General features: G+C 38.5%; 1 protein-coding gene across 2 annotated transcripts in view; it reads left to right on the plus strand.

Annotated features, from left to right (window-relative positions):
- Positions 1-10625, plus strand: part of STARD3NL (STARD3 N-terminal like) — a 51384-nt gene extending 40759 nt beyond the window's left edge. For both annotated transcript variants that reach the window (XM_064575430.1, XM_064575431.1), the window contains 2 exons: positions 8639-8714; positions 9878-10625. In XM_064575430.1, coding sequence (XP_064431500.1) covers positions 8639-8697 — 59 coding nt within the window. In that variant the 3' untranslated portion in view covers positions 8698-8714; positions 9878-10625. The remainder of the gene's footprint in view (positions 1-8638; positions 8715-9877) is intronic.
- Positions 10626-13081: the final 2456 nt, after the last annotated feature.

Consider the following 13081-nt stretch of genomic DNA (forward strand, 5'->3'; position numbering starts at 1 on the left):
CATAGAACACTTGCATTGCTCCAGGAGTTCCTGAATCCACTCTAGGAGGTGAAAGTCTCGTTATTCCTGTTTCAGAGACGAGCAGATTGAAGCACAGAAAAGGGAATAATTTGTGCAAGGTCATAGTAAGAGGTGGAGCTAGAGTTTGAACCCCCGCTCAGTGTTAGAGTCCACGTTCACAGCTAATCCATATGTGGACTTTCAGTATTAATGGAAATGCAGCATTGATCACATCTTCTGCCCAAAAGCCTTCACTGGCGGAAGGGATTAAGGAAGTCATGGTCCTTAGCCTGGCAGCAAGCACCAGTTTGACCTCACCAGTTGTCCAACCTCCCAGTACTGTCTCCCTGTGTTCCCTTCTTAGCTTTGCTGAAAACATTGCATGCCCAAACCCTCAAGCCATTGCCCAGCTTCTTTCCTATCCTTTCCACTGTTGCTCTGCAGTCCCACTCTCCACTCACAGGAGAGAAGGCTTCTCCTACCCCACCCCCACCCCCTGGCTGCCGGGAGGGTGTTCTCTGCATTTCCTCAGGGACTCTTCCCCAACCCTGTCATCTGTGCTGGCTGCACTGCCCTTAGCCCTGACCTGGCCTGTTTCTACCACTGGGTTTGCAGACTGAGTTGGAGACTGCATTATTTTATTCCCAGCATTGAGCTCAGTAAGTAATGAAACACACACACACACACACACATGCACGCGCGCGTGATAGTAGAGCAGATTCCAGGCAGAAAGACTCATGTGAGTGATCAGAGGCACATCAAGGGGACAGCGAATCAGGGGAACTCCAAACTCCAAGTAACTTGATATTCTGAACTATTCGGGTTGGATCTAAAAGCAGGGTAAAACACGAAAGCACAGAATTAGATAAAATACAGATATGAGGTAGCAGAAGATCTCTTTCTCAGCCAACAGTAGCTCAAATAAGTATTAAACTTTTGCATACCTCATTATGAGAATTACTGAGTTTTTTTGGTCACAGGACTCATTCTTTTGAATAAAAGAAGTTCACATTGTTGTTCATGCTTTTATATATTTATTTTTCTAAGTAATAAAGGTTCTCAGTAGTAATGTATTTACTTACTTAGAAGTTCAGAGCAGCAGGATAATAATACAGGAAGAATACCACCTTAGACATTCTTCATCAAGCTTCAGTTCTGAATCCATTGGCTTCCTGCCTCTGACTTTTACCGCCACCTAGTGGTGTTTGGGAGCATTACCATTTCATTGGATCATGAGCGGAACTAGAACTAGAGCATTGGCAGGGTGTCGTGCTGGTACTGCTTTGTTCAAGGCAAAATGCAGGTAAGTTGCAGGCAGAGAAGGAGTGTTCAAAGTGACTTACTTTATTGTATTATATTTTCACTGAACATTCAAGTTAGGAAAGAATTAAAATTAAAAACTATTAATGGAATCAATGTGCCTAGAACATAAGATTCGACTCTAAAGCACAGCTGGCTCATTCAGGCAGTGGCTACAAATGAAACAGAACAGGAGTCTGTGCTCCTGCTGCCCGGGGACGGATCCAGCGCTGACAGGCCCCTGGTGGAGGAGAGGGCGTCTGGGGTCTGCTTGCCTTCTCCTGACTTTCTTTCTCCAGCACCTAGTGCAGAGCCGGCACAGAGTAGATGTAGAGCTGTGGAAGGAATGGGTGAGAAGAGAGAAACAAAGACATCAGAGGCACCAAAAATTAAAATCTTAGCACTTTTTCTTGTAAAGGATAGGCTTGAAATTTAGTATCTTAGAGACTTGGACTATTAGTACCTTTTGTTAGATGTACTTTGAAAGGATATAAAGGTGGTGTGTTTGCAGGTTTGCGTGTTGGTCTAACCGTGTCCTGCTTCCCCGTGGGGAAGGAACGAGGAAGCACAGTCCTCTGTCAGACGATTGGGCTGAAGGTGTTACGTGTAGTCAGACAGCTGAAGTGAACCAGTCGTGATGCTGAGGAAAAGTTAGTTACCTTGTAAATCATCGAAAGACTTAATTTGAAGAATAGTTCAATTACATCATATAATCTGTGCTAAGCAAATCTAGAGAAAGACACTGTAATTCTAATTTTACACTTTCTAATAGCAACCAGCCATACATGCTGGTTTGCCCTGGACAGTCTTGGCTAACTCCTGGGGTTCCATGTAATTATTATTAGAACTCCTTTGATCTATAGGAAATGTTCTTGTTTAGATGATCAATTCTATGGTCACCTGATGTGTAATCAACAGATTTGAAACACAGTTTTTCTACTTTTTATTAAAAATTCTGAAGTGTATTAAAACATCACCACTGAGGATACTATCTAACCTTGATTAAAAAAAAAAAAAGAATAGCTTTAATGAGTTAAAATTTGCATACCATAAAATTGACCCATTGTAAATAGGCAATTGCATGATTTTTATACTTTTAAGCCAACATCACAGTATAATTTTAGAGCACTCTTATCATCCAAATATATTTTGTATCTAATACTCACTCCTATTTCCAGTCCTAGATAAACCACTGATCTACTTTCTGTCTTGAAAATATACCCTTTTTGGACAATTAATACAAATATCACAGAATATGTAATTTTTGCAATGTGGCTTCTTTTACTTAGTATAATGTTCTTGACAGCCATTCATGTTGTGGCATGTGTAAATCGTTTGTTCCTTATGTGACTCAATACTATTCCGTTTTATGGGCATACAGTGTTTTCTTTATTTATCAGTGGCTAGACATTGGAATTGTTGGCAATTTTTGCTATTATGACTAATCCTGCTATGAACTTTTATGTGCGTGTCTTTGTGGGGACATTTGTTTTATTTTTCTTAGATTCCTAGGAGAGGACTCGCTGGGTATTATGGCAAGTTTCTGTTTAACTTTTCAAGTGATTGCCAAAGTGTTCTCCAAAGTTGCTGTACCATTTCACATTCCTTCCAGCAGTGTGTAAGGATTTGTTTCTCCATGTACTCACCCACACTTGGCAGAGGCTTTTTGATTATAGTTATTCTGGCAGGTATGAAGTGCTGTCTCCTTGTGGTTTTCACTTGTGCCTAAGGACTGGTGACCTTGAGAACCTTTTCATGAGCTTATTAATTATTCATTTATCTTCTTTGGAGAAATGTCTATTTTACCACCTTTTTTAAAGTTATGTTGTTTGTTTTCTTACTGAATTTTAAAAGTTCCTTAGACATTCTAGATAAAAGTCCTTTATCAGATAAAAGTCCTTTAAATGATGCACAAGTATTTCTTTCCCAGGCTGTAAACTTTTCATTTCCTTCATGGAGCCTTTTAAAGCACATGTTTTGAATTATGATGAAGTCCAGTTTATCAGAATGTATTCTTTTATGGATAATGTGTTTGTGGTCAGACCTAAGAACTCCTTGCCTTAATCTTGTCTCTTTCCTATGTTTTCTTCTAGAATATTTTATAATGTTAGCTCTTCTACTAAGTTTATGGTCCATCGTGAATTAATTTTCATGTGTGGAGAAGGTAGGGAATTAAGTTTATTCTTCCGCCTTTGGATATCCAGTTGCTGCAGTACAATTTGTTGAACAGACTATCCCTTCCTGAACTGAATTAACTCAGCACATTTGTCAAAAACCATTTGACCATAAATGTAAGGGTTTATTTCTGGACTCTCAGTTCTCTTCCATTGACTTGTATGCTCTCTTAGCGTGAGTACCACACTGGCCTTATTACTGTAACTTAATCTTTCTGTAGCTTTGAAATCAGGTGCTGTAAGGCCTTGCTTCAAAGGCCCACCCTGCTGTCCCCAGAACCTCATGTGTCAGTGATAAAGCTTTCCACACCCTCTGTGTGTGCGGCATCATCAGTCTCATCATCCAAATCAGATTTTGGGTGGGTCCCTCCCCTCACTGCTTCTGCAGGGTGACCACATCAGTTCTCCAACTTTGTTCTTTCTCAACGTTGTTTTGTCTATTCTAGGTCTTTTGGGTTTTCATGTCCATTTTGGGATGAGCTTGTTAATTTTTGTGAGTAAAGCCTACTACATTGGGTTTATAGATGAATTGGGGAAGAATTGCCATCACGACAATATTGAATCTTCTAATCCATGAACATGGACCCTCTCTGCATTTATTTAGATATTCTTTAATTTTTCTCTGCATTGTTTTGTAATTTTCAGCATACAAGTTTTGCTCTTCTTTTGTTGAATTAATTCCTAAGCGTTTTATCCTTTTTAGTTCTATAGTAAATGGAATTGTTTCCTTAATTTCATTTTCATATTTTCCATGCTAGTATATAAAAATTCCACTGATATTTTGTGTATGGAATATGTACCTTGTGACAATGCTAAGCTTGTTCATGAGTTCTAGTTTTGGTTTTGTGTGTATGTAGATTCCATGGCATTATCTGCATATAGGATCATGTCATCTTCAGTTAAAGACTTTTTTACTTTTAATTTTCACTCTGTTAAATGTATTTATTTATTTTTCTAGTTGCACTGTCTAGAACCATAATACCATGTTAAATAGAAATGTCAAGAGCACACATCCTTGTCTTGTTCCTGGTCTTTTGGGGGATGCAGTCAGTCTTTCAACATTAAGTATGATGTTAGCTGTGGCTTTTCACAGATGCCCTTTATCAGGTTGAAGAAGTTTGCTTTTATTCTTAGTGTGAGAGTTTTTATCATGAATAGGCATTAAATTTTTGACATGCTTTTTATGCATCTATTGAGATGATAGTATGGTTTTTATCCTATATTCAATTGATATGATGATAAGTAATATTAATATATCACATCAACTGTTTATATAGGATAAATCCCACTTGGTCGTGTTGTATAATCCAGTATTATTTTTCTGGATTTGACTTGCTAATATTTTCCTGAAAATGTTTGTACGTATATGTACATATGAAATATATGCTCATGATATTTTACTTACTGGTCTGTAGTTCTCTTATTAATGTCCTTGGCTTTAATATCAGTAATGCTGACCTCATAGAATACATTAGAAAGTCTTTCCAAACACACTATTTTCTGAATGAATTCTTCTTATGAATGATTAATATTATTTTTCCTTTAAATATTGATAAATTCATCAATGAAACCATCAGGAACAAGAATTATCTTTGTGGAAAGACTTCTAATTACTAACTCAGTTTCTTTACCTATTGTATATAGATGTATTCAGATTTTTTATTTCTTGAGTCTATTGATAATTTGTGTCTTTCTAGGAATTCATCATTTCTTCTGAATTACTTATTTGTTGACATAAATTATTCATAATATTCCCTTATGATCATTTTTAACTTCTGCAGAATTGGTAATGATGTTTTTTTTCTAGTTTTGGTAATTTGTGTCTTCTCTCATTTCCTCTTTGTAACTCTAGGTTGAGGTTTATCAAACTTGTTGATATTTTCAAAAAACTGGCTTGTTTACATTGGTATTTCTCTCTTGTTTTTCTGTATTCTGCTTCAGTTATTTCTATTCCAGTTTTTATTTCCTTTATTCTGTTTGGGTGGGTTTAGCGTGCTCTTCTTTTCCATGTTTGATTTTACATTTTTCCTTTCTGATGTAGGCATTTTTAAAGCTATAAATTTTCTTCTAGGCATTGCTTTGGCAACCTCTTATGAGATTTGATGTGTTATGTTTTTATTTTCATGCACTCTTGGCTTTCAGCAGGTTGCCTATTAGGTGAAACTATTTGTATATATCCCAATCGGTATTTCTTTACTTTATTAGATGTGTAGATTAATATTTCTCAGCAAAATTGGCCCAAACTCTTAACCATAAGGGAGTTTGGGCCATTGTTTCTTCAAACATTTTTCCTGTTCTTTTTTTTTTCTTTCTGCTCTATCTGGGAGTCCCATTCCATTAATGCTATCTCATTGGTCTCTGAGCTCTGGTCAATTTTTCTTCAGTTTTTTTCTCTTTTACTCAGCTTGGATAACATACAGCGCTATTTTCAGGTTCACAGATTATTTCTTCTGCCAATTTGAATATTCTCTTAAACTCCTCTAGAGAATATTCCACTTAAATTATTATATTTTTCTATTCCACATTTTACTTTTAAGTATCTTTTCTTTTTTATAATTTATCGCATACTTTAGAATATCTGTTTGTTCATTTATTGTTGTCAGACTTTACTTCTTTTAACATGGCTTTCTGTGCTTTCTTGAACATATTTATAATAGCTGCTTTGAAGTCTTTGTCTGCTAAATAAAAAACCTGGACACACTCAGAGACAGTTTCTATTGATTGTCAGGGTTTCCCCTGTGCCTGAGAATAGTCACACTTTTTGATTCCTTGCCTTTTTTTTTAATTGAAAAATATTTTGTTGAAAAAACATGGTAGCAACTCTAGAGTCTGATTTTTTTTCCTCAAAAGGTTGCTTTTATTGTTATTTTTTTGCTTAAAAAATTGCTTAGGCTAAATCTGTGAAATTATGTCCCTTGTAGTATGTGGCTCGTGATGGTTCTACTGAAGGGTTTTTTTGTTTTGTTTTGTTTTTTTAATTTTAAGCCTAGCTCCCCAGGGACCACCTCTGTGTCTACATAGTTTAGTGGTAGCCAGTGATTGGATGGAGATTGTGCTTAAGCACCTTGATAAGACTTCCATCCTCTGTTATGTGAAATAAATCAGAGAAAGACAAATACCATATGGAATTTAAGAAAGAAAAAAAAGACAAAGAAAAAAGCAGACTCTTAAATACAGAGAACAAAATTGTTACCAGAGGGGGAGGTAGGTGGGCAGATGGGCGAAATAGGTAAAGGGGATTAAGAGTACATTTATTGGGATGAGCACTGAGTAATGTTTGGAATTGGTGAATCACTATATTGTACCCCTGAAACTAATACAACAGTATACATTAGTTATACTGTAAATTTAAAAAAAGACCTCCATCCTCTGACAGATAGTTATGTGTATATATTGAGTAGCATATTCAGATTTTAGGGAATTTCAAGTTTTCCTCTGCTTGTACTCTTTGCTGAGTCTTTTCACATGTCTGCATATGTCCAAAGCCTCAGGATTGACCAGGAGGCTCTTTTGGGTGTCTGCTAAGCATGCACACAGCTTCAGCCCAGCACATGCTTGCTGCAGCCACGACCCCAGCTGCAGACCAGCAGAGCCCCTGCCTTCCTGCTTGCACACCACACAGCTTGTCAGCTCGACTTCACGTCACTCCCTACCCCCAATTAACTCAGCTCCTCACACTGTGTAACTCTGCTGCCAGTCCTCATGGCCTGTCCTATCTTGGAAGAACCTTCATGCCTATTGAGCTGAGTACTGGGAGGTGGGAAAGGAATGGAACCAGCTCTCGGCAAGAGCACTACTACTGTTGTTTCCTTTCTGCAGCTTTTCAAGCATAAGCACTTCTAGATTGTTGTATGTCTTTGGACAATTCCCAACTGCTAAAATGGTTAGTTTTATTTATCTAGTCCAGTTTTATAGTTGCTTTTCAAGGAGATTTGTTAACTTCACTTGACCATAACCAGAAGGCCTTGCTAGCATTTATTTTTAAATTATGTAAAACATACATATTACTACGTCTTAATTAAAAGTTTGGCTTTATTTAGGAGTCCCAAATAATTCCAAGACATGTCAGCTTGTTGTGGCTCAAATGCCATTAGTCTGACAGGTGGAAATAAGTCCAGAAACAGGAAGACTTGTTATGACGATCTTCCTCAGACTCATTTCCAAGTGAGAACGCATTAATCTGCCCCAGTGTGACTATGATTTACGGCAATTTAAGAGGATGGGAAGTGAAGCCTTCTGACCACTATTTATGTTACCACAAGCTTAACCTGAGCCGTGTGACATTTATGAGGTTAAGATGTGGGGCATGATCTTTTCTTAAGTTTCTCTGCTATTCATTCTCCTGCTATAATGCAGGCAGACATTCTCAGAAGAAAAAATGTGCTGTTTGAGGTGTATTATCTGACCAGGAGGAAGCAGCTCTGGCTTTCAGCCGGCTCCTCCTGAGGCAGGCTGCTTCCTTTGTGTGTGAGAAGGCTCTGTCCCTCACCTGCTGCCTTGTCTTCCCATGGATCCTGTTTTATGTCCCTTCCCTGATTGCGAGAGTAACACTTGCCTTTTATAAAAATGTGCACAGAACAGCAATCACAGAACCTGTCCTTCAAACTCTGTGCCACGTCAGTGTTGACAGCAGTTCGTCTCCTGCTCGTTTTGTGTTTGTAATTCCACATAATTGTGGTCGTACTGCTAGTATTATTTATACCCTTTTTTTAAAATTATAATTTAAAAATTATAAAGTCAGTTTGTTGTACATATTTTGGAATATTCAGAAATGATTCAAGTCATCTGGTTATTTTCTTGTAGGCTTTCTGATTGGCACATATGTGCTTAAGTTTTTATTTTTGTAATTATGATCCTATGGGATATTGTTCTTTTCTTTACATATTTGCTTTTACTTTATAAAATGTGCATTTTCCATGCTGTAATGAGCTATGTATATATAAGTGGATACAAGATATTTGTGGAAATAATTTTTAAACTTCTAGCCTCAGACATCTGGTTTTTTTCCCCTGATTTTTAGCAAAATCTACTTAATGGAAAACAAGTATCATTTCATCAGACGTATTTCCTAAACAAATAATTCCAGAATGAAATGGTAGGCGCAAATGTACGAAAAATATAAGGTTCACCTTTTTTTTTTCTCTTTCCTTTTCCCTACCTTGTAGGATCTGAAGAAGAAGCTGAAGAAAAACAGGACAGTGAAAAACCACTTTTGGAACTATGAGTACTACTTTGGTTAAAGTAAGTGTTTGAAAGTGAAAGTGTAACAAGAAACTAGTTAAATATGGGTCATTTCTTTGAGTCGATTCAAGGTCAAATTTAATAATATAAATACAAATATATAGCCAGATTTATCCTAGTCACATGAATTTATAGTTATATTTTATTCATGTAAAATTTAACATTCTTTTGCATAGATGTGTATTTGTAAAGTATGAAAAATAACTCAGAGCTCAAATTTCTTTTTTTTTCCCTTGAGGTAAAACTGGCATATAACAATAGGTAAGTTTCAGGTGTACAACATTAGAATTCGGTATTTGTATACCCTACAAATCACTACTGCAATGTGATCACCATCATAAGTCTAGTTACCATCCACATTTCTACAGAATAAGGATGAGTTCATTATTGTTTACTTAGCCAGAATGTCTCCATGTCAGATGTTGTTCAGTTACACACCCTATCTGTGTGAGGGTAGCGGTCCCAAGGGATGTGGGTACCAAGTGTCTCTGTCTACACCTGAGCACGTGGGACTAGAATGGTAAGTGACCATCCCAGGTGGCACAGCTAGCAAGGGGCAGAGCTGGGACTCAGGCCCCCCCAGTCTGGTACCAGGGTCCGCCCTGGCCCTGCACCCAGATATCCCCCAAATGCTGTGGAGCTTCTGTGAAGACCCATGTGGTCCAATCAGAGCAGGAGGTCATGGGCCTCCAGGTGGGGCCCGTTGTTCAGTCACTTCAGATCATCAAAGGAAAACACTTCAGCCTCAGAAATGCCAGCAAATAAACACAAAATGAATTGTAGTAGCTCTGCCTAATTATGTGAGGACAGAAGGAAAGTGGTGGCCGGCTCGGAGCTGCCGAGCAGCTGGGACAGGTGGGGACTGGCTGCAGAGTAGCCTGGACCGGTGAGTGGGCCCTGTTTCTTCACCCCCAAGGCCCCAACACACTCCAGACCTGCTTTCTGCATCGGTGGTTGAGACGCAGCAAAGACAGAGGCCTGTGAATAGTAAAGCTCTAAAATGCCTTAAAATAAATTCTTGTGTGGCCTCACCCAGGTCCTTTTGTGTCTGTAACAGCTCATCTTCAGCACACAAACTTTCTCGTAAAAATATAAGGCAAAGCGTAGCACTTTACTTTTTAACACTGTAGCTCAAATTTTTTTATGTTCTCTCTTTTTCCAAGTGTGAAAATCCATCATTGAAAGTCACTGGAGGGAAAAAAAAGGACCAGAGCTGGGTCTTCCTATTGAAAGCTGAAGGTGACATTCACTGCTGACTTTAATGAATGGCTAATAAAGAATTTATTTATTGTAATACCTCATAGACATTGTACCAGATCACGTACATTTAGGACCTGCCTGTGGCTGGTAAGATAATGTGATGATCCATCCTGTGTTAGTGAGACTGAGTCTGATCTGTTCATGAATAGTTGGAGCAAAGTCTTGTGCTGTATTCCCGATCAAAAGACTTAGGAATATATTGGAATAACACTTTTTTAGTAAGCAAAATATCTTTTTATTTGATTCGCAGTTTGGAATTTTTTGTTTCATGTCTCAGATTTCTTTTGTATTTCTTTTGTAACATCCAACATTTCCCTTGTGTTTTTTAACTCACGTTTATGCGCTCTTTGTACAATTTTAAAAAGTAATAAATACCAACATATCAAAATGGTTCATTTTATTTTTCTTGTTTTGCATTATGTATTTGGCTTGAAGTATTGGAATTACCAAAGGGGCCCAGGAGGGAATGTGAGTACATGTACAGCATAACCATTTTTGTATTATTTTCATTATGAAAGCATCTTTCTCTGAGACGTATGGTTCTGAAATAGTGAGACTCTTTATTTTGAATCTACAGTCTGAACTCATTGCCATCATTTCTCTTTGTGTGGCTAATTTGAATTAAAATAAACTAAATTATATTGTGAACTCTTTCTTTCCAACATGAATATTTCCCTCAAGGCTTCATGCGAAGACAGTGTGTCTCTTAGTTTTCTTTCCTTATTCATTGTGTCCTTCAAGAAAAACTCAGTTATGAGTACTGACTGGTGCTGGTTTGGCAGGAAAGTAGCCATTTGTGCAGGTCAGATCAGCTCTGCTGGACCCTCAGCACACTTACCTGATGTGTATGTCTTCTGTGGAGCCTTGCTCAGTCTGACTCTACTGAAGGGACTGAGATGACTCAGTCTATGACATTCGGTTACACAGGTGAACTCAGGGCCTCCTAAATCTGTGTTCTTGTGAGGGAAGAAGCACCTGCTGTTGTGATGTCTCTAGTCTACCTGTGCTGGTAGCTTCATGGGCACAAATCTCGTGTCACCCTGTCCACACTGACAAAATGAGACTGAAATAGGAGCCTCAGTAAATCACCTGCCATGGAAAAGCACAGATCCTTGTGGAACGTGGGGGATCACCTAGGCTACAAGAAGTCTGTGTGCTGTTTCCTTCAGAGCAGTGTCATCGGACTGGACTGAGGGAGCAGCATCTCAACAGTCCTGGTCATACGATCCCAACTCACGTAGCAGGTGCTGGAATGAACTTGGTATAAAATAGGGGGACACCCCACCCACAGCCTCACAGTATGTTTGACAGCAGGAGCAGGCGCAGATGGATATGTTCTCTCCATTAGCTGTGGCCTTTTGGAAGTGAGCAAAGTCAGCTGTGGTTTAACTGTCCTTATTTCATCTTCCAACACCCGAGCCACCGCTTGCACAGCCCCAACCAGCAGGGGCCGGTTTGACTTCAAGCATTTTCCACAAATCAACCACATTTGACAGAGCACGTTGACAAAACGAGCCTGAGAAAGTAAAACACCATCACCACACCAGCGCCCTCCTGCCCCCCCCACTGTCTCCTGCACCACCACCCTCCCCCTCTCTGCACCTCCCAGTCCAGGGCAGCCCAGGTCCAGTTGGGGAAGGAAGGTGCTAAGGAGTTGGAAGCCACGGGAGACACTGCCTAGGAGCCCCAGCAGTGACATCAGCCCCACACAGCTTTCCATCATTTGTTAGTGTCCCCCCTCTGTGCCTCTGTGCTTTCCACGTGCAGTAACAGGTCCAGATCTCTCAGTAGAGGCTCAGACATTTGTCCTAAGAGGTCTGATCACATTCTTGAGAATCAAGGAGTAGACCGAAATTAAATTTCCTCTTTCTTGTATCTGGTGGGTCTTAGGTTGTTTCCACATGGGAACCTCTACTTGGTTTCCAACAGAACCTGTTTCACAGAAACTGAAGCTGATTGTAAGTAAACAAAAAATCCTTCCCAATTTTAAATGAGACATTGTTTTATTCTATTATATAAAAACTTCTACTTCAAAACAATTCATTAGAAAAAAAGAAAGAAAAACAATCACTTTCTTGTTCACCTACCGACCATGCATTGAACATTTTGTTTTACACCCATGTTTGAAAAGATACACATATTACTCAATAGAAACCATGTTCAAAGGACTGAACAAATATTGCACACAAAAAAATATATAAACAGACTCAATATATGAAAAGATGGTTATCCTCATCAGAGAAACACAAACTCACCTTGGTGGAATACTGTTTTCACGTGTCAGATTAGCAAAATCCTGATGTTTGACAGCAGTGTCCTGACACTCACCTACATGTGGTAGAAACGCACAGTGGTACTCTCTCTACTGGGTAAGTTGGCGGTACCTGTCAAAATGACCAGTCCACATGTCCATAGTGACATAAAGCAATATTATAATTTCAGCGTATTTTATAATAGTAAAAGATTGGAAATGATCCACTGGTCTATCACAAGAAACTGATCTTATAGAGTCACCATGAAATACTTTGCGGCCAGCCTGTATACTGACATAAAAAAACTTAAGGATGTATAAATGAGAAGTGCAGAATAATGTATGTTGTATACTACATTTGTGTTAGAAGGAAGAAAATCCGATTTGTGCATTTATTTTTTATGTGTACATTCATATTGCATACATTAAAACTGGAAGGATGCACAAGAAACAAAAGTGTGACCTGTAAGTGGGTGGGGAGGTAGAGACAGTGGTTGAGGGAAGATTTTCCAATTCTGTTTTTAGAGTGTTTTCATTTTGGAACCATGTGAAGGTGTACTCTAAGAATTTTAGGGTCCTGACATGCATAGTTCTTCAACATTTTCTGATTAATTTATCATTTTTTTGACAATCTACATTTTTTTGTAGATGCATACTGCTTCATCATACAGCATCCTTTAGTTTGTTTTAGTTTCCTACTGGGCAGTTGAGTTAATTTGGGACCTTTGTAAATGGTAGTATGGTATTGCACATAAATTTTAGTGCATTCCTTTTGTGTGTGGGTGTGTGTGTGCGTGCACACACGTGCATGTGTGTGGGAGTGTCAGTTATTATTTTTTTAAACCATTTTTTCATG

This window comes from Mirounga angustirostris, unplaced genomic scaffold (genome assembly GCF_029215605.1).
Source record: "Mirounga angustirostris isolate CCGP_5_RB_7025 unplaced genomic scaffold, mMirAng1.0.hap1 SCAF_12, whole genome shotgun sequence".
NCBI classification, from domain to species: Eukaryota; Metazoa; Chordata; class Mammalia; order Carnivora; family Phocidae; genus Mirounga; species Mirounga angustirostris.